Source organism: Schistocerca piceifrons, chromosome 2 (genome assembly GCF_021461385.2).
Source record: "Schistocerca piceifrons isolate TAMUIC-IGC-003096 chromosome 2, iqSchPice1.1, whole genome shotgun sequence".
NCBI lineage: Eukaryota > Metazoa > Arthropoda > Insecta > Orthoptera > Acrididae > Schistocerca > Schistocerca piceifrons.
The window spans coordinates 119383918-119406790 of NC_060139.1; the positions used below are offsets into that span (position 1 = coordinate 119383918).

A 22873-nucleotide genomic window follows, 5' to 3' on the forward strand; every position below is an offset into this window, starting at 1 on the left:
GAGAACATATGGCGCTTGCTGAATTCATTTATCAAACACAAAATCTATAGATGAAGGGTAGTTCTGAAATAAGTTGCACATATGTCCAACAGTAATAAATACAAGAGGAAATTTTACTGTCTGCAGTTCACAGGTTGCATATCATCTGATGGAAGCATTATGGCACTTATAACGGAGTTATGATGAAACCGGCAATTTTGACAGTGTGTGCACCACACAGCATCACAATGTGTGATATATATTTGCTGCACTCCTGAATGAAAGAGGCTTTGGTGACTGTCCATTACAAATGAGTACATGGCATAATTTGTGCAGAAGTCTTATAAAGCTTGCTCAGGTATATGGCCCAGACATGATGTCACAATAATTAGTTTGATGATGGTACCAGTTGTCTTGTGATGAATGAGTTTGTGGAGGAGTGCCAATGGCACTGACTATAGAGACACCGAGTACAATTGGTTACCAAGATGACAGCCATGTGCTAGATTACTGAAAAAGCAGAGAAAAGGTGAGTGCCTTGAAACATTACTCCCTATCAGATTTTTTTAAAGTGTCAGTCAGCAACATCTCCTTCATTACAAACAGGAAATCAATCAACCTCCAGTGTATTAAAGTTGGATCTGTCACCAACCACACGGAGTTTCAAAGTGACCCTGTCTGATAGCCAGTTCACATTGTGTTTTGGGATACAAAATAATTTGATTGTTCAACTTTTACTTACTTCCTGAAGTGATGAGAGAGAGAGAGAGAGAGAGAGAGAGAGAGAGAGAGAGAGAGAGAGAGAGGCAGGGAGAAGACTACTTCAGTTGTGTATTTTGCTTCTTCAAGTCAACTCAAGGGCCTACACAAGAGCAACAGTAGCAGCAGTTCTTCTGGAGACAGTTGGCCATGTAAGGTTCACTACCATTCCTTACTGTTCATCTTGACTCCACCAAAATCAACTTGTTCCAAGCTATAAACAGGGAGCTAGTTACAAAACATTACAGAAGGAATTGTGATGAGGAGAGTAGTTTCCATTTCTGTCGAGATATAGAACACAAGAGTTCTACAAGAGCAGTACTAAAAACACTTGTTAAAAGTATAATAAATGTCTCAACAGCTATGGAATCCTTGGTAAAATAGATGTGTTTCTATTTTCACTGTGTTTTGATTTCTTGAACAAAAGTCCAACACATAATGAATTTGTGAAATTTATTTTCAGAACTACCATTACAATTTTTTCAAAGAATAGTTACTTAAAACACTCTGAGAAAAGACAAGATCAGTGCAACTGTGACAAAAATATCACATAAATTATAACTTTTACCACATTTTTACACAATAAGAGCAAGACATATACAAATGAAAATTTTGGAGCATACAAAATTAATTTAGTCCAACATAAACGAAAGAGTACTCAATGCACTCCAAATGCCCATGCCGCAACAGCTGAACAGTGCTGCAAAAATTTAAATGTAGTATTGTGTCCAACACACCTTCAACTCCGAACTGACTGAAAATCAGTATCAGTCCGTAGCACTGGGGAGTGGAAACTACTACAAGCAAAATTTGTTAAATGAAATAACATTCAACTGTAGGCAGGCCCAAGACTGACCAACATCGTATATTATGTAAATAGGCTTCGGAAAAAGTGCAAGATAACGCAAAATTCTTTCCTTCCATTCAGTCAAGGCTCATTCTTAAAACACGAACCTTCCATATTGAATATATTCATGTGACCTCTTTATGAAATGGGTGTGCCACATGATCCCAAATGTGGGGGAGACACTGATTTACTTATGTCTATTTTCCAGCATTTAGTTGAGCCTTCAATAGCAGATACCAAAATTCAAAACTCCCATGTATGTATTTAGGTGATGAAGTTTGTACAGTTACAAGTCCACAGCTTCATGTGATGTTTTACATGATGCTGAGGTTTCAAAAACAAACAAAAATTTTACTCAGTGTCTGTCTATTCTTAATTTCCTACACAAACAGAAACATTGCTCCAATACGGTCATCATCAGTGTTGCCACGACACCACATCAATGGAAACAAATATATAATACTATCTGAAGTGACACACTTGCTGTCAATACCAACCACCGTTTGTCACTCTCAATGTTCTGCTGTTACTCTTCCCACCTTCATCCCAGAACTACTTCTGTAATAGTGGCTTGTGAGAACATTGTCGTGCTGTCGACCACGAAACACGATATTATTACAAAATGTCTTAGCTCAAATTATCTTCAATATAATTTCAAATTAAGCTGAAGGTCAATTTTATGAAAGATTCATTGCATCACATTCAGGAAATCACATATTGCAAGTTCTGCAGAAATGAAAATTGTGTTTATGATTTATCGATTGAACTGAGTGACATGTGGCTAGGAGGGTTAAAAGCATACAAAAACAGAAATCACTGCAGTAGTTGTACAGACTGTGAGCAAATGAATGAAGTATTACTGTAGTAATTTTCAATACCATAGTTAGCAAAGTAAAGGCTTCAGAAATTTCATTCTTAATCATTAACTCTGGGATACAAAAGGCTTATCAAATACAGACTGATTTCCTTTCTAGACAACCATATTTGTAAACACATTTCAGGTGACTAACTAACCTAGTTTTTTCATTGTAATCTACGATAGAAAATAGTTTACCAGCACATGCAGTAATGATGATTATTATTATTTAAAGAAACCTCATCTGTGAAGTAGCACTAATTATTCCTTTTTTCTCCAGAAACTCTCCGACAGTAAACATTCCACCTACATTGTCAGTTCACAACAGAAACAATGCACTACAAATATTTTCTTTAACCACATAAGCAACCAAATTTCAGCAAATGATTTGAGAAAAAATGAATTTAACACCAGTTCATTAAAATTTTCTAAATATATACATACACTGTGATGGCACAAACATTTCTGAGTCCCTGGAAAGGAAGATGAACGGTGGCAAATGCTCGACCTTGGCTGAACACGGTTGTTACTTGCGACGGTAGATAATTGGCAGATGCTGACACAGCCTTTGACAGGTAACCCATCCAGCCTTGATTTTCTGATGGCACACGTCGCAATCTAAGCACACAAGGGGGGAAAAGCAAGTCAAAACAAATTAAACCAACTACTCACACAATTATAGTTGCTTCAGAGACTGGTGACAATATCTTATGATAGGAAAAACAGTGAATTCATCGGAAATCCATTATTCTCTCATTTGATTACTCATGCACTATTCAGTATTAGTATAACAGATTTAATTGTCATGGTAACTTGACTGAGAAGAATCACAATGTTTGGCAAGAAATACATATTTTAATTGTAACTTTAAGAAAAATCTGACTTACAAATGTAAAATATTTACAGCTTTGACACAGAATAACTTTAAGAAACTCTGAGAATATAGGACTAAATAAGATTTCTCATATCTTCTAAATGCAGCCTGAAGAAATTTAAAGTGCATATTATGACACTTTATCAAGCCCCTCTACAACTGTCCACAAAAAATTGTTGCATTTTTGTGATGCAGTAATCGGATAAAAAAAAAAGTTGGTTGCCTGAATCTGGTATGACAAGTATGGAGACAGTATAAGAGGGCGGATTCCTTTCAGGAGGAGGAGGAGGAGGAGGAGCACCATGCAGCCATAGTCTCCTTATACTGCAACATTTACTAGAAGGGACAGCAGCCCACTGGATGTTGTTCCCTGTCTGGGTAAGGACTTTATTTGTATCATCAAAACAAGTATTGGGCACTAACTGTTTCTCTAGTTAAATGATTGGCCCATTCATTCCCTGGGGTACCCACAGGACTTGGGACCTAGAGAATGACAACTGAGTAGGCAGTTCAACTAATGTCAGAGAGAAATTCATGAATAGAAGCTATCACAGGGTGACAAGAGTAACAGCAATTAACAGCCTGGAGACTGTTCACTGAAGCACCGAAAATTAAAACACAGTCACAGGAGGTCTGCTTAATAAAATGTATGGTTCTGCTAATGGCTGTCAGCTCCACTGTACAAACACCACTTGTTTCTGGCAATAGGTTCCTGACTGGTGAGAGATGAAAAGCATATCCCGCCCTGTCCATGGTTTTAGAGCCGCCAATGTAAATGACAGAAGTACCCTGACACTCATCAGAACTGAGAGGAATAGATGCCAAAAGGATTACAGGATGACAAACTTTTGAAATAGTGAACTGGGTACTAACTGGGGTGGGGCAGCAGTGGAGGGGGCACATTCTAAGGGGGTTAGGTGAAGCTCCTGGCAGACAGCCTCAACGTGCACTTCAGCTGGTAATCCTAAACAAGGACAGGTATCAGAGGGTTAATGCCCCTTGCATTGAAAAAATAATTCAGTAAGTTGGATGATTAGCAAATTGTCAGATGGTGATTACATAAATGACCAAGAGCTACTACTGTCAGAACTGAAGAGGGAGAAAGATCCCCACCTCAGCAATGATACTTTCTATGGATCTAGTCCAGAAGATGTCACTTGTCAGTCTTACTTCTCATCGACAGACTGGGTCCAATAATTTCAAATCTGTACTTGCTGCTGACTCATGAACCTGGCAACCAAGAATCCAATCACAACAAGACCACAACACAGTAAATACAGAGGAGAGTAATGTAATCTGCAAACCAAGAGATGTGGGCAAGGAAGCAGATAATATTAAGCTTTTGCATGCAGCTAATATTTAGCTGACAAATACAGGCAGCCATGATAGATTTTTATCCAAGAGCAGTCACAAAAATCAGGAGCGCAAAACAACTTCCTAGTGCTGGGTACTAAAGTAGAGTCCTGAGTAAGGGTGGAATGTGATATGACATCAATGTATGTCTGTTTTTGTGGGAGAGAACTGCTATCCATGGGAAAGGGTTCAGGTGGAGGCCCTGCAGATGGCACCTTGGAGCTGACTTTCAGCCAAGGCTGCAGATTGCGAGCTATATCAAACGCAAAATTCATCAACATACAGTGTGAGGGTGAATGATGGTCCAACAGCTATCACTAATCCACTGATGGTGGTGGTGGTGGTGGTGGTGGTGGTGGTGAAGAGGAAGAAAAAGAAGAAGAAGAAGAAGAAAAATGAGAAACTCAGCACAAAATCCTGCAGGACACCACTCTCTTGGATCCACGGAGAGCCAAATGATATACACACTCCAACCCAAAGCAACCAGTGGAATAAAAAAACTGACCAATAAAAATTGGTTGGTAGCCCCAATCCCCAGTGATGGAGGGTAAGTAAAATGTTATGGCACCAAGTAGTGACATACGCCTTATGTAGACGAAGAAAGACCACAATGAAGTGTTGTCACTTAGAAAAAGCCTGGTGGATTGCTGTTCCCTGCCTAATCAGATGGGAGGTTGTGGAGCATCCCTTCCAGAAACGACATTGATAATGGGATAAAAGGCCCTGCAAGTCAAGAGCCCAGTATAATTATCGCACTACCATCTATTCAAGCAGTTTGAAGAGTGTGTTGGTGAGGCTGACTGGTTGGTATCTGTCAATGGGTGAGGGGGTTTTTACCTGGTTTAAAGATTGGGATGATGAACCTATCTTCCCACTGTGAAGGGAAAGCCATCTAGCCACATACGGTTGATGCTCCTGAGTAGATGCAGTCTGTGTAACAGACAGATGTTGGGTCATCTGATCATGAACCAGAACAGGGTTGGAGGCCATGTCGTGTAATGAGTCAAGAGCCTGAAGAGTTGCCAATCAGTGAAAGATTCATTATATAATCTGGCAACACTAGGGATGAAAGACAGTGAGACGTCTTCAATTTATCTTTTATGCATACATACATCAGTACAAATACCACCATGGGGGAAGAGATCTGGAACAGTTGCTGGTTGGCCCACGCCTGAAGAGATATATTTCCAAGAAGAAGATACAGCAATCCCAGCATTCCTTCTTATTGTATTTAATTAGATAGTGAGCCTTAATGGGAAACTGCTGCAAAGTGAGAGGACTTGAGGACTTCATCTGACTGGCTCCATTATGTCACAGAGATAGAACAGGCTGCTCTGCACGGATACTCAGAGAGTGCCACTTCAGCTTGCTCCATCTCCTTGGCAAATTCTAGCCAATCAGATACTATCCTTATGGCATAAAAGTGCGGACCTTATCTGTTTCATGAAAGTCATACTTAGCCCTAATGACAATTATTGGGGTAGCCATCAAAAGCTTTGGATTTTATCCAAATTTGACATGTTAAGTTAACTGAGAACTTTTTATCTGCACAAAGGAAATGTTTTCCAGAGAGAGAAGAGCGCAACAGTTCTTTTTCAATGTCTCACTGAATCCTGTCTCCTGAGCACCTGGAAATTAGAGCTGCATAATTCTGTATCCACCCAATAAAAACATATCAGTCATTGCCATTAAAATTTCAGATCTTACATAGATTTATCATGAAATAAACAACTAAAAGATGTAAAATTGCAATCTGTAGAAACCACAGAAAATAAAGTTAGTGTTACAAGTAGACATTACATGAATGTGTTCCTCACAGTTTTGTTATCACTTATTTAGTTCAAAGAACCACTTATGCCTAACCTCCTTTATTCCACTTACTTTCTTAATTAACAATGAATAACTTTAGCAATACTTTAATTCAGTAACATTTTTTTTTCAAATTTGAAGGAGCAGGAAAAAATGGTTATACCACTACTATCAATTATCTTTTGTGTTTGTCCACAGCTACAGTAGATCTTTTAAGTGTTAAAACCATTTTTGCTACCTTTGTCTATTTCATCATTCAACTGTGCACTATCAGCTGATTTGGCATATGGCCATTATCAAGTACTTAAAAACACTGAAATCAGTCAAATGTTTTGTGAAATGATTTGTCTAAAAGTAAGAAATAAAACAGATGAAAGAATTATCTGATGCATAACATCTGCTGTACATGATTTTGAGCATTATTCAAAGGCACATCAAATGTTTCTCTATTTTATTTCTTACTTTTTGGTAAATCATTTCACAAAAACCTGACAGATTACTTGTTTTGTTCATGATCTTATTGACACCTCATTAGCTTTCCTTGCATCCCCTGTTCTCAAAATGTTCTAAATTTACTACTCGATTCAAAGGCAAGCATTCTGACAGTTAAGTACCACACCAATGTACCTTTTTAAGGACAAAATAGCTAGCCTTGAAAAGTAATTTTTTGATACCTCATTTGACTTCCTACTGTCTGCTATTCTTGAAATACTCTAAATATAGTACTTCATTCAAAGGAAACCTTTTGGCAGTTAAATATCACCCCAATGTAACTTTTTATTTGCAAAATAAGAGGCCTTGAAGAGATGGACTTCTGACACTTCATTTACATTAGCTAGCAGCAACTGTTCGCGAAATTTTTCAATTTTTCCATCGAATCACTAGGCTTTTATTAATTATCCTGATGAGTTTCAACCTTAGACCTCACACGCGTCAATCTGACAGCCCATTTGTTCTTTCCCCATTACTGATTTTAAAATTGACAAAAATTTTCTTTCAAATCACTAATTAATTTTTTCTTAATTACCCTGCTCACTTTCAAGCAAATAAACACTTATATGCAAAATTAGTGTCCATTTTAGTCATACCTTGGCAGTTATTGTTAGATGTGCCAGTGTTATAAAAGCTGAACTCTGAAGTGAGGTTACTATATGTTTGAGTGCATGTAATGGTGAGAAATAAGTGTGTATAATGTCATCACTCAAATGGATGCAAATTAACATACTGAGAATTACCTAATGGTGTAAGTTAACACCATGAAATACACAGTAACATGTTAATGAGTCACTGTAACTAATTACCAATATCAATTTGTTTTTTAAGCTTTAGTTCCACACAGTCACTGTAAAATTTATCTTTTGAAGAGTTTCAAGGACACTATATTTGAAATATCAGTTTCATGATCACAAATGCAAAATTATTGCTTTAAATATATAGTACATTAAAGTCAACACAATGTCATTTAATGAAGCATAATGGAGATGGATGCAAACATGTCAACATTTACCTTACTGAATCAGGAAAAGAATGCTATATGCCCATAACAACAACAAGTTAAAACAGTGCATTGTGAATCACATAAAAACTTGAGGTCTTGCAACATTCATTCACTGTTTTCTGTGAACCTCATCATGGACACTCCTTAAGGATGTAGAATGAGTGAAGATTTATGTTAAGAGAAGCAACCATTACAGACTGCTTCTATAAAAGCCACTGCTTCTCCACTTTCACTACTCAGCTGCTATTGCATACCGGGAATTTAAGTAATTTTACCGAATGTAACAAGGGACTGGAAAATTTTGTGAAAATGATAACGCAAAAAATAATGCAAAATAAGCAGTTTTTAGCAAAATAACATGAAATAAGCAATTTTTACAAGCTATTGCAATATTTGTAATTTTACCATATAAAAATGTTACAAATCTCAGGACCGGTGTTTACTAATATCCGTAACTGATAGTTGCTGAATGTTAAAACAGCATTTTGATTTCTAATTTCCTGAAGGTTTAGGTTCAAGTACAACATTAAGCTGACAGTTCATTTCCTGCTTAACAAACTTTTATGTGGTGACAACAATAGCATCAAAATTAGCACAAATAATGCAAAATTTGGCCAAAAACATTGAATTTAGAAAAAACAATACTGAATTTGAGTAAAAACACCAAACTTGAACAAAGAAACACTAAATTTGACAAAAAGGATACACAAATTTGCCAAAAATAAAATCAAATTTGGCTGAAAAGTAGCATCAAATTTGGCTGAAAAGTAGCATCAAATTTGGCCAAAAAACTGCATCAAATTTGGCCAAAAAGTAGCATCAAATTTGGCAAAAAAGTAACATCAAATTTGGCAAAAAGGTAACATCAAATTTGGCAAAAAGGTAACATCAAATTTGGCAAAAAGGTAACATCAAATTTGGCAAAAAGGTAACATCAAATTTGGCAAAAAAGTAACATCAAATTTGGCAAAAAAGTAACATCAAACCTGGCAAAATTTTAACCTCAAATTTGCCAAAAAATAACACCCAATGAAGCAAAAATGAACAATGAATTTGAAAAAAAAAAAAAAAAAACAATAATAAATTCGACAAAAATATGAATGAATTTGACAAAAAATAATGACACATTTGGCAAAAAATAACGCCTCATTTGGCAAACAAAAAAAAAAAATGAACATGGCAATCAATGATACTGAATGTGGCAAAAAATAACGCCAAATTTGATTAAAAAAGTAACAATAAACTTGCCAAAAAATAACAGGATTTTGCAACAAAAGTAACATCAAATTTGGCACAAATAACAGTTAAATTGCCAAAAATATAAACATTGAACTGACAAAATAGCTCCAATTGAGCAAAAATGTACATCAAATTTGAGAAATAACACTAGATTTGGCATAAAAACATCAAATTTGGCAAAAAGTAACGCCAAATTTAGTCATAAGTACCACTGAATTTAGCGAAAAATAACATCAAATTTGGAAAAAATACCACCAAATTTCACAAAAATAACAATAAGTTTGGCAAAAAATTTTCAAAAAATAACCTCGAATTTGACTAAAAATAAAACCAAATTTTGTAGAAAATACCACCAACGTTGGCTATAAACTAAAATGATTTTTCCCTGTCCCTACATATAACGAATGCTATCAGCTGCCTAAATACTGAAAAAGTTAAAAATCTGTTTAAAATGAACATTCTTGAGTCCAATTATTCTAAAAAAAAGTAAAAGTGACTATTAAGTAAGGAATTCTTTTAGTTTAATTTTAATTATCAAGATATTTCATTTCTTGCCTGATGTCTCTATTAGGGTTTTCCACCAGAATATAAAATTCCATCCCGAAGCCTACTCAGGGATGCACATTCTATACAGAAAATATTTTTATTTCCTGTATTCTGTTGTGAATTTCACAATTCATCCCTCATTCAATCTTATTGCTAATCAGAAACACCATTACGGAATAAGGGTACTGGGACACAAGTATAAGAATCCCTAAAAAGACTTGTGAAAAATGTTTGGTTATTGTAACAACATTATGAGAAGGAAAGTTGCAGCTAGGCACAACAAAAAGTCTATCACAATTAAAGCTTTCAGCCATTAAGGCCTTTGTCAACACTAGACACACACACACACACACACACACACACACACACACACACACACACACACACAAAACTCTCACACAGCACAGTGTGGTTTCAGTTGCCTTAGACTGCAGAGAGAGAGAGAGAGAGAGAGAGAGAGAGAGAGAGAGAGAGTGTGTGTGTGTGTGTGTGTGTGTGTGTGTGTGTGTGGTGTTGACGAAGGCCTTAATGGCTGAAAGCTTTAATTGTGAGTGTTGTTTTCGTTGTGCCTATCTGCGACTCAGCATCTCCACTGTATGGTGAGTAGCAACTTTCCTTCTCATAATATTTTTACGCTCCATCCTGGATTTTCCATTGTTTGATGTTTGGTTATTGATGTCACAAAGATTCTTACTGCACATTTCATTAGAAATACTTTATTTTATTTTACTTTAGCTCAATTGTCTCACGAGACGATGGCACAGAACAACAGTGAGCTAGAAATTCTGTTGGCATTCTCCGCATGACGGTGACACATCAGATTACCATCCAACAGCATGCCTCACATATGGAGTTTCATTCACTTGATCTAAAGTTTTGGCATCCAAAAGCCATTTTTTCCCCCAAGGAACTGCACAGTATCAGTTTTTGTAACATTGTGCATTAAACGTTTTGTTGCCAGTCAGTTTTAAGTCTGTTCCACTTGGCTACTTCTGGTATGGATGTGTATTGGCTCTATATCAGTATCTTTGCCAATGGCAAATATCACAGATATGCAACAGTTATCTAATGTCCATGACAAACAGTTTATGTACGTAAAGAACAGAAGTGGACCAGCTATCTAACTTACCAGGACTTCACATTTCACATTTCCTCACTCTGAATTCAGTTTCATTCCCACTGCATTAATTTTAATGTGATCCACAGTTTTTGCTGTTAAAAATGACACCATCCCACACAAGGAGGAAGTGTTTTCTGCTACTATTAGGAAAAAATCACTGTGTTTAGTGACCAATGATTTGAATAAAACATCGTATGTCTCACAGCTGCTGTCATCAGAAAGTTAAATTTCAACTGCCAAACAGAATCTGTTTCATGCCTAATAATGCTCCAAAATGCCATATCGATAAGTTGTAGTTACATAATAAAGAAGCAACAGTACATCAATAACTGTAACAATTCTTCTTCTACACCAAGTAATAATATTTGTTTATGCAAGAAATACTGTGAACAACACAATTGATAGGCAAAACCAAATGAATATTCACCACGATCTCAATTACTGTGAGATAATAGGCTATTTATGTACGACAAATATATTAACTGTAACTAGCTTATCACACCTACCTCTGAAAAGAGTGGTTTTCCAGTGAGTTACAATTATCTTTAAAATTATAAAACAATACCTTAACAAAGTAAATACTAACTCTTCTCGTGGTTCTTCCAGCTTGAACACATGAACAGTTTCAGTATTGCTGGAACAGCAGAGGAAGTTGGAATCTATTGAAAAAGCAAGACTTGATATGCTGACACAGCGTTTCACTCCACGCCGAAATTCATAGAGCTTTGTCCCATCGTTCACTAAAAAAACTCTAATGACAGTCCCTTTCTCGGATGCAGTTGCCACTTTGGTACCTGACGTACTAAATGCTAATGCTGCTAGTGGGCTGTCATGAGCTGGAATCATGGTCTTTGCATGCTGGCAACAGACAAAATGTGTCAATTAAGTCTGCTGTACTTCTAAGCAATTAAAAAGCAAAAATATCAACAATAGCAGAAATAACAGGATAAACTCACCAAATTGATGGTATCAAAAATTTGAACCTCTCCAATTGTATTCGAACCTGGATATGCCAAATAACAGCAGTCACTGTTAACAGAGAGCGTGCATAGCCCAGAAGGGTTAGGTGGAGTATCTCGTATTGTGTGTAGTACCTTCATATCACGAATATTATGTATATACAGAGATTCTTCAAGGCATACCACAAGTCGCTACAACCAATGAAAAAATCCATTCTTAGTAAATTAAAATATCATGCAACACTGTAAAAAACAAAAAATGATTTTTACATAAAGTAAGAAGAATCAAGGGAATAATCAGACAAGCTAAATACTGATATTTCCTGTGAAATTATGTGCAGAATGTAATTCCATTTCCGTAAAACCTACTCAGTGTTTACGGTACACAAAATTGAATTAGAATCCCAACTCATAGCTGTTGTCATCATAGCTGCAAGTTACTGACTGATTGGCATAGAGTCCTCTGTGCACAGAAAACAGGTTGGAAGCTTCAAGGATATAACAACAGAATAAGGGTTGGAAACAGTATGGATTCCAGAAGCTCCTGAGACCTCTATTTGTACATGGAGGATACCAGAATCCACTTTTACACTTGATAAAGACAATAATGGGAGTCATCAAATGCTGGGTTTCAACTTATAATTTGGTATAGATTTGCCCCAATGAAATTACTGCGTCAAACTCAAAAACTGTGAATTCTTATACAGCATTCAAATTTAATCTGTTGGCAATTGGTTGCTGTTCTTCATTTCTGTATACAGTTTTTGCTTTGTAATTTCAACTATCGTAATATTTATGCAACTTCCAATGAAACAAACCAACATAATTTTAAAATAATTTCCATATGAAGTACACAGCTACGCATCTCAAAGAATTTACTAGGGTTGAATGAAAAGCAATGCCTCCACCTTCGTTAATTGGGTTTGGATGGGAATATTTTAATAAACAAAATGCAGAAATAATCCTTCAAATGTGATCTTTAATTACCAATATTCACTTTTCCACATAATCACCAGCCAACTGAATATATTTCTGCCAACAATGAACAAGTTTTTTGAAGCCATCACGAAAGAAGTCGACACACTTTTTACGCAACCACAGTCTCACAGTTCTCTCAATGTCTTCACCAGAAGCATAATGATAACCCTGCAAATCGTCTTTCATTATCAGGAACAGAGGAAGTCAGACGGTGCTAAATCTGGACTGTATGGAGGATGCTTTATGGTGGTGAGATTCAGTCTCTGAAGTTCTGCTGTGGTGGCACGTGATGTGTGTGGTATGGTATTGTCATGCTGCAGGAAAACATTTCCCTTTTCCTTTCGGACCTTTGTTAGCCATCGTTTCAGAGTTCGCAGCATTGTGATGTAATGCTCTGAATTTATTGCTGTTCCACGATCAAGGAAATCAACATGGATAACACCATCTGCATCCCAGAACACTGTGGCCAAGATTTTTCCAGCTGAGGGCTGCGTCTTGAATTTCTTTTTCTGGGCTGAGTGTGTTGATATTCCATAGACTGACGTTTTGTCTTCGGGTCATAATAGTGTATCCATGTTTCATCTCCTGTCACAACTGAATGGAGAAAGATGTCACCTTCATTCTCGTAATGCGAGAGGAGTTCCTGGTAAATTTCATGACTGTGCACTTTCATTTCAGGAGTCAGCATCCGGGGTACACATCGTGCACAGATCTTCAGATGGCCAAGCAAAGCAATAATGTGACCCGTATGTTCTTGTGAAATGCCGATCGTGCGTGCAATTTCTCTCTGAGTGATACGATAGTCAGTCTGTCAACATTTTGCTTGTGAAACTTGGTGGTTGCTGTCACAGGATGTCCAACTCTTTGTTTGTCACGCAAGTCAGATGTTACCGCCTCAACATCTTTAAGCTTACTCACGCAACGATGCACAGTACTCACATCAACACAATCACCATATACTGCTTTCATTCTCTGCTGAATCTCCTTTGGAGTGACAACTTCTGCTGTCAAGAATTCAATGACTGCACATTGCTTAAATCGCATTTACCAATGGTCTGCACAGGGTTCCATTCTTTACATTGTAACAACATAACTGTTCAATGCTAAGGCTTCCTGCCAACTGGAGCTGTAGAGAAGAGGCTAAGGAACAAGTCAGTACCTGCCACATACCAATGCTGCCAACTGTTGAAGAGTTACGAAAGTGGAGGCATATATATATATATATGCTTGTGTCTGTATATGTGTGGATGGATATGTGTGTGTGTGTGTGTGTGCGCGGTGTATACCCGTCCTTTTTTCCCCCTAAGGTAAGTCTTTCCGCTCCCGGGATTGGAATGACTCCTTACCCTCTCCCTTAAAACCCACATCCTTTCGCCTTTCCCTCTCCTTCCCTCTTTCCTGATGAGGCAACAGTTTGTTGCGAAAGCTTGAATTTTGTGTGTATGTTTGTGTTTGTTTGTGTGTCTGTCGACCTGCCAGCACTTTCATTTGGTAAGTCACATCATCTTTGTTTTTAGATATATATTTCCTACGTGGAATGTTTCCCTCTATATATGGAAAATATGTTTTTATGAGGCTGGGACTGATGATCAGGAACTATCCTGCCATTTCTTTGAGAAGATTTACAAAAACCTAAATCAGAATAGCTGGACAGAGCAACTATAGTCTCCTGCAAACATGTGGTTGGATAAATAGTATATTGTCAGGCTTCCAGCAGCGTCAGGTGGTTGAAACCACATGAGCTTTCAATGAAACTCTCCTTGGCCATTGTCATGTGGTAAATAATTGCTGTGTCACAGCGGCCTTGCCGTTATACAGCCACGCTGCTGGCTATGATGTCACTGGTACTCTGTTCCTTGCTAACTGTGGTAATGTTTACACTCCGCATCCATCACACATGCTTCAACCTCATGATGGCCAGGTTCCAGACTGTGCTCAGCTGCAGATTGCCATCCTTGTTGACGGTGTTTTCACATATTTTTATTCCTACCCTGCCTTTATGATGCTATCCCAAAATCCCTTTGTTCTCATAATGACAGATGTTTTGTCAAATATAATTCAGTGTTGATTTTCTAATGCGTGTTCTGCCAAAGCTAATTTTTCAGGGTAGTTAGGCATAAGCACTTCTAGTGTTCCATCCAGTGTTGCTCAACAGTGCTTACTGTTTGGCCAACTTAGTAGCAGGCACATTGAAACAGTATTTTGTGCTGTCCAAGCATTCTAAGCCCTACATCATCCTTCACAGGCCTCATGAGCTGTTGTATTTTTGCCTGGGGCCTGAACAATGACTGAACAAGCCTACTAATCTTTCTGACATTGTGCCACAGAAAGGAAAAAAATGCAAGTTTCCATTCTCTTCTTTGGTGGTGTTTTATCTGCGTGTCTCACCAGAAATAGCCTGTGATACCTAGTGGTGACCGTAACCATTTTCTGGAAAGACTTTTCGAAAGTGGCTTAGTTTTAGTGACACATTTTTCAGTGTCTGAGACGACTTTAGCATGGTGGGTGAGGGTGTTCAAAACACCACGTTTTTGTGCAGGATGGTGGTGACTAAGAGTGTCCAGATACAGATCCGAGTGTGTAGGTTTCCTGAACACACCATGGCTGAGGTGGCCATTGGTTTTCCAATTAACGAGGACATCAAAGAAGGGCAATACACCACCTACATCAACTTCCATCGTAATCCTAATGAGATCGTGAATGCCATTCCGGTCTTCTAAATATTCTTCCATTTTCTCATGTCTGTGGGGACAGATGATAAAAGTGCCTTCAACGCAACAACAAAAGAAACTTGGCTTATCTGAAGCTGTGCTCAAAGTGATGTCTTGAAATTTCTCTATAAAAAGTTTGGCTACGGATGGCATCACTGATCAAAATACTGGACGCCATATACGAAATATTATGATGTCAACATGTTCTTAGACAATTCCACAATTTTACTATCAAATAACTGGGAGAGAAAATCTATGTAGTCTTGACAAGAACATGCGTAAACAGGGGGACTACATCGAAACTGACCATTATATCACCTTGCACAAGATGCAGGAGTTCAATTTGGATGATAAAATCATTGCTCCTGATGCGATGCACACACGGACTAACACATGGTGTACGGAGGCTGACCAGATGTTTTGCATCTGACCCAGTAGTGTTCACAGTTGGGTGAAGAGGAGAATATGTTTTGTGGATCTTTGGTAGCTCATAAAGCGTAGATGGGCTCAATGCCTTTCAGTGATGACTGTTTCAGGAGGTCTTCCTCATTACTCTTGGCGTTGGGTGCTTTGCAGTTTCCAATAGGTAACCTACTAAAGAAACAGCTGAATTTTAGCATCAGCTTTGTTCAGAATGACTTGTGCATTGCCCTTGTCAGCTGGCATAACCACTATGAGAGGGTTGCCGCAGAGTGTGTGAAGTCCATTACGTTCAGCTCAAGCCAATTTAGATGGTGATGATTTAGATTTTGAAATAATCCAGCAAGTCTCACAATGAATTTTGTCTGCACTCTCATTAGGCACCTTGCGGATTACTTGTTCAACCCCTCTTATAATATTACAGATAAGGATACTCCAAGGCACTAGTAAGAAGTTAAAACCTTTCTTCAGTGGCAAGACGACATCTGCGTCAGTATCTCTGTCTGTCATACTAATGATAGTTCATTCTGTGTACAGGAAATCCACAAACAAGGATCAGTACCGGCATGCACTTAAGTCACCACCATCCTGCACAAAAATGTAGCATTTTTAACACCCTGATCCATCATGCTAAAATCTCAGACACTGAAAATCTGCCACTGAACTAAACCAGTTCCAAAAAGTCTTCAGCGAAAATGGCTCCAGTCACTGCCAAGTATCACAGGCCATTTCTGGTGAGAGATGCATGAAAAACACCACGAAAGAAAAGAACACGAAACTTGCATCTTTGCCTTTCTGTGGCACAGTGTCAGGAAAGATTAGCCGGGTCCTGAAGATAACAACGTCTCAGTGTTCAGGCCCCCCCGCAGCAAGAATACGACTGCTCACGAGGCCTGTGAACAATGATAGAGGGCTCAGAATGCGCATGTACAAAATACCATGTCAATGTGGCTACTTCTGTGTCCACCAAACAGTATGCACAGTGGAGTGACACCGGACAGAATATGAGAGGTGCTTATCCCTGTGCTGTCCTGAAAAATTAGCAATGGCAGGACACATTTTAGAAAATTGACACTGCATTTTATTCAGCAAAACACTTGTCAAAGGGATTTTGGGATAAATTCATAAAATAAGAGGTAGAAATAAATAGATGGGAAAACACCATCAACAAGGATGGCAGTTTGCATCTCAGTATAGGCTGGGACCAAGCCACTGCGAGGTTAAAGTGGGTGTGATGTATACAGGACATAAACAGTACCATAGTTGGCAAGGAAGAGAACACCAGCAACATGACAGCCAGCAGCATGGCTTTATAACAGCAATGACACAGCAGTCATTTACCACTTGACAATGGTTAAGGAGAGCTCGATTGAAAGCTTGGGGGATTTTAACCACCTGCCACAGCTGGAAGGCTGAGAAGATTTTATAAATTAATATCACCATGAGACCAAGCATTCATACATGAGGTCAGTTTATAACAACTGTAATGCATCATTCGGGTGGCCCCAAATTGTACAATGTTGTACGATTTACACAAAATTTGCACCAGATAACATATGACATAACAAATGGTTTTGTACTATCTCACTGCATACACATCCTGCTGGGGACTTGTGGACTACAAACATGCTATTTTGGCCTTTGCACTCCTTCCAGTCTGTTTGTAAAATGACTCCATGCCCATAAACATCCAACTACACCCCACGCATGTCACGTCCCTCCTTCAGTCCACCTGAAAAACTGAGTAAACATCCCCTCATGATGAATGAGATGTTAAGCTCAGGAGAATGACAAGACGTACAATCATGCACTATAGATTTTGACACGATTTTCTAGTAAAAGTATTACTTCATCAACATGTATTGTAAAGTGACGGAGTTTTAGTTATCCCCATCTGCTATTTAGAACTACAGTGAGTCATGTATGTAATCTTTAATTGTTTAGTAAGCATTGCTTATGAAGAATGTTTAAGTCACTTTTCTTTAACAGATGTATTTTAGCAGTCTAACAATGGAAAGTCATGGCTGGAATAATAATAGGTAAAGGACAGGTTACTACCCACTACAGAGAGGAGGTATTACAAGGTGTACAACTTTGCTTCCGCCGTTTTTTACTCAACATTTGAGGCTTTAATGAAACAAATATGTTACACATGTATCATTCAAAATATTTTCCATCGCTGGTCACTGCTTTCTCCCATCTTTCGGGCAGAGTACGAATCCCGCGTTGAAAAATTTTTTCATCTTTTGAAGCGATCCACGAATCGATCCAATTTGTGACATCTTCATGAGATCGGAAGTGTTGGTCAGCCAGGCCATGTGCCATTGTTCTAAACAGGTGATAGTCAGAGGGGGCAATGTCTGGAGAATACAGCGGGTGGGGTAGGACTTCCCATTTTAACTTTTCCAAGTACATTTTGACCTCTTTTGCAACATGGACTCGAGCATTGTCATGCTGCAAAATCACTTTATCGTGTCTTTTGTTGTATTGTGGCCATTTGTCTTTTAATACTCTGCTCAAATGCATTAATTCTGTTCGATAAGGAGCACCTGTGATTGTTTCACTTCGTTTTAACACCTCATAGTACATGACGCCAAGCTGGTCCCACCAAATGCAGAGCACGATCTTGGAGCCGTGAATATTCGGTTTGGCTGTCGACGTGGAGGCATGGCCAGGATATCCCCATGATTTTTTGCATTTAGGGTTATAATAATGAACCCATTTTTCATCCCCGGTTACAATGCGATGCAGAAATCCCTCCTGTTTCTACCTCTGAAACAACTGTTCACAAACACACAAATGCCTTTCTACATCTCTTGGTTTCAGCTCACACAGGACCCAAGTTCCTTCTTTCTAAATCATGCCCATAGCCTTGAGACGTTTTGAAATGGTTCGCTGTGTCACTCCCACTAATCATGCCAATTCTTCTTGAGTTTGATGAGAGTCTTCACTCAGCAATGTCTCCAATTCTGCATCTTCGAAAGCATTCTCTCTTCCACCACTATGCTGGTCTAGGTTCTTGAAGGTTCTTTCACTAATAGCGACCTTACCATACGTACTTGAGAACATTCTATGAGACTCAGCCACTGTTTTCTTCATACTGAAACAAAACAATAACACCTCCCACAAATGACAAGAATTAGGCTCGTAAACTGACATTTTCAATCAAGAACAACTTTAAGATGGAGACACAAATCCACTAATGTTTGAGTGAGGTTATGCTGACCGAGGTCCAAGCTAACTGCCTGACATCTGCGATCTGTTTCTTTCGACCGCTACTTGCCGTTGTCACCACCTATCGGCAAACGGCGGAAGCAAAGTTGTACACCTTGTAAGTCGCTGATAGGTACAATGAAAACACTGCTAAAATATTAAGCTTTCAGACAAAGTTGGACTCCAGTGCCCAGAGACAGTGACCACATGTTTATGAGTTATGCTTGTGTGAAAGAGTGTGAACGTGAGTGAGTGTGTGTGTGTGTGTGTGTGTGTGTGTGTGTGTGTGTGTGTGTGTGTTTTCTGTTTCAGAAGAAACACTTTGTCTGAAAGCTTAATATTTTAGCCACTTTTTTCACTGTGCCTGTCTGTGACTCAGTGCAGTCTACCCTTTCTATGTCGTTATTTAAGTAATCTTTTTCATCTCCTTAGGTAATTTATTACACAATTTTATTCCTTGATATAAAATGCTGTTTGCAATTTTTGTTTGTTTTTCTTTGGTAACTGCAAGCAGTTCGAAGTTCTGTAATTATGTATAGACCTATCAGGAAAATATTTGGTTATGTTTTCCCTGATTTGGACAATAGATAGGTATATGTGCTCACTAGATGCAGTATGGCTGCTCAGTTTTTTAAATAATTGTTTAAAATAGGCTGACTGCTACTTCTAGTTATTACTCTTATGGTCCTTTTATACAGTTTAAAAATTGTATTCATGTTCTCTGCCTTTGATCCCCAGAAAAGAATCCCGTAGCTATGATCTTAAAGATGGCTGTAATTCCATCAACTGTGTGTCAGTAAGCCTGGAAAGGCTGGAAAAAAAAAAAAAATCAGGCAACCAGTTGGAAATAAAGGTTTATTGCAACCCTTGGACTAGGCTTCAACAACTGTAAAATTTTCTTCTTCAGAGGGTATAAAGGACCTTGTTACATTAGATGCTGATTAAGTACATTGAATAACATCCAAATGGGCTCGCTGTATTTGACATCCATCACAAGAACGGAGATCAAGCTTTCCAACAAACCTTTATCTGAAATTTTTTGCCTGATTTTTTCCACCTCTTCAGGCCACAGCTATGAACTGAATGCACATAGGAATATTATGCCACCAGAAGACATTGCCTATTACAAACTGATGACACAAACCCTAAGAACATAACATGCTGATATTCTTTTTGCCATTGTCTTTGTTTGTTCATTCCATGTTGAATGAGATTCAAAACTCATTCCTACAAAACTTTCTCTGTAACACAATCTATATGCTTAATGCAATAGTTATTTTCCCTCTTTATGCTGAAGTGTATACAGTCAGTTTTCTTTAAGTTCAATGTGCATTTAGTACATACTGCCCAATTGTAAACTTCCTTGGTGTTATCATTTGCTTTCCCTAATTGGAGTGCTGGTATTTTATCAGAGATTATGATGATGCTGTCATCGGCAAATAGAACTTTGTCTTCATGCCTTATTCTGTTCATAAAGTCATTCACATATATAAAGAACAGAACTGGACACCACACACTACTCCGAGAGACACCTAACTATTTTACAAAAATCAAACAATCACATGAACTATATCTTTTACATACTGCTTTCCAGGTAAGACTGGGAACACTCGTTTGCTATTCCTCTTGCACCTAAAGCTTACAGCTTGTTGACCAGTATTTTATGAGCATCCGTTTGGACAAGTCTCATAATATGCCTGTAACATGATCATTCTTGTAAAGAGTTTCAAGTACCATTTTTGTAAACTCTGTCATGGCTGCTCTTGTACTTTGTCCACTTTGGAAATCAAATTGTGCTTGGTTAAATGGATGTATTTATTCATGAAACTCAATCTATCTTTCTGGATTCATTTGATTGTCACTGAGAATGCAGAGAATAGTGAAACTGGTCTGTAGTTTTCAATACTATGTTATTAAACTTGTGTCTGCCTTTTCCAATTTCATGTTTTACGGCATCCCATACTACTATGATTTATTTGTTGCATTATACATTATTTAGTCACTGGACGAGGTTTTCTTTTTTTCTTTTTCTTTCTTTCTTTTGCAGCAAACAGCATCCTACTGTATATCTTTTTATACCTACATACTAATCAAGGACTGTAGATTAGTGTAGCGCTTTTGTAAAAAACTCAGAAATTTCAGCTATCCATCTATTTTCCTTAGCTGCTGCTGTTGAAGTGGTTTCCTTTTGGAAATGTTTCCTCAAAAATTAATTTAATCAACGGGTAGAATTTATAGAACTTAGTATCCACAGTGTTTTCCATATACACTTCATCCAGGTTTGATTTGTCATTGCCCCAGAAAAAGAATGTATTTTACATTCCGAGAGGATTATTTTGTAGGGCTGCAATTGTGCTGGTTTTATCGAACCTGTCTTTAGCTTTACTATCCTACAGTAATGATGAGAGAAGTCAAGATCTTTTATAAATACTTTACAATTTTCCCTGTCAGTATCCGTATTTATGAGGTCCAAGACCATGCTGAATTTTTTATACTCTCAAAGTAGTATTTACCATTTGTGCCATGCCAAAGGTGTTCAAAATGTTTAGTACATTGTTATTAACTTCATCCTAAACACCTCTGTTAATGCTTATGCCTCCACAGCTTAGTATGTTAGTTTTGGGGGCTGAGTAGCTGGATTTCAGTAAATGTGTTGAAAAGGTGTTCATATTATCTTTAGGTGAGTGGTAACATGTACAGAATGCTTAACATAATATAGTTGCTACACTAATTATGACCACATTATTTTCTAGCTTAAAAATGTGTGCCACGTCTAACATAAATATGTGGTCCCTCACGCTCTAAGGTGGTTCTACAATAACAACTTGCACATTCATAAGATGATAACTACATATATGCAGTATTTCACTGTCTCTACATCAGTTCTCTGTAATGCATACAACTGCACTATTCAAAGGCTATCCTTCAACTTCAAGATGGTATACTTTATTTTTAATTGATGCCCGTTTTGATTAAGAATAGATAATTCTAAGCAAATTTATGTGGTTGTTCCATGAACTTTCGGGTGTGCAGTCGCATAAATTCAGCTTCTTCTTCTTCTAATATTTTGGATGAATACCGTCCAGCCATCTTCAGAGTGAGACGAGCTGACTAACGCTCCAGCACTTGCTCCGGCCTTTTAAACCTGAGGACCGAACAACTGCATGGACGGAGCAGGTGCTGGAGTGTTAGTCACCTCAGCTCACTCTGAATATGGCTGGATGGTATTCAGCCAAATATTAGAAGAAGAAGTTGAATTTATGCGGCTGCATGCCCGACATTTTACGGAACAATCTTCACGCCACGAAAACATGAAGATGCAAATTTATATGGTGTTTGTGCACAACTGATTGATTGGTTGGTTGGTTGGTTGGCTGGCTGACTGAGGGGGGATTACGAGACTAAATGGTGAGGTCATCAGTCTCATGATTCAAAAGTTACTTGCGTATGATAGAGGGTCTGCTGAAAGTGGAAGGATCCAGTCAGAGAGGTCAAACTATAAAGCGAGGAAGTTAAAACACACAGAGTAGAAGGCATAAAAGAATAGGCCAAATCTAAAAACTGGAAAAACAGAGGGATAAACGGGCGGACTTTGCATGGGAGAGTGGTCATGGGTCTCAGACCTAGAAAACGTGAAGAGAAGCCCCAAACACAATCACCCTGCCCCTTCTCCAGCAGTAAAGTAAAACATTATAATTGAAAATAAAAACCA

The 22873-nt window shown here is 38.0% G+C and overlaps 1 protein-coding gene across 7 annotated transcripts in view; it reads right to left on the reverse strand.

The window, feature by feature from the left end:
- LOC124773611 (WD repeat domain phosphoinositide-interacting protein 2) overlaps positions 1 to 22873 on the reverse strand; it is a 76138-nt gene that overhangs the window by 23909 nt on the left and 29356 nt on the right. For all 7 annotated transcript variants that reach the window (XM_047249417.1, XM_047249418.1, XM_047249416.1 and 4 more), the window contains exons 4-6: positions 11837 to 12031; positions 11467 to 11738; positions 2886 to 3059 (exon numbers count right to left, since the gene is read on the reverse strand). In XM_047249417.1, the coding sequence (XP_047105373.1) occupies positions 2886 to 3059; positions 11467 to 11738; positions 11837 to 12031 (641 nt within the window). The remainder of the gene's footprint in view (positions 1 to 2885; positions 3060 to 11466; positions 11739 to 11836; positions 12032 to 22873) is intronic.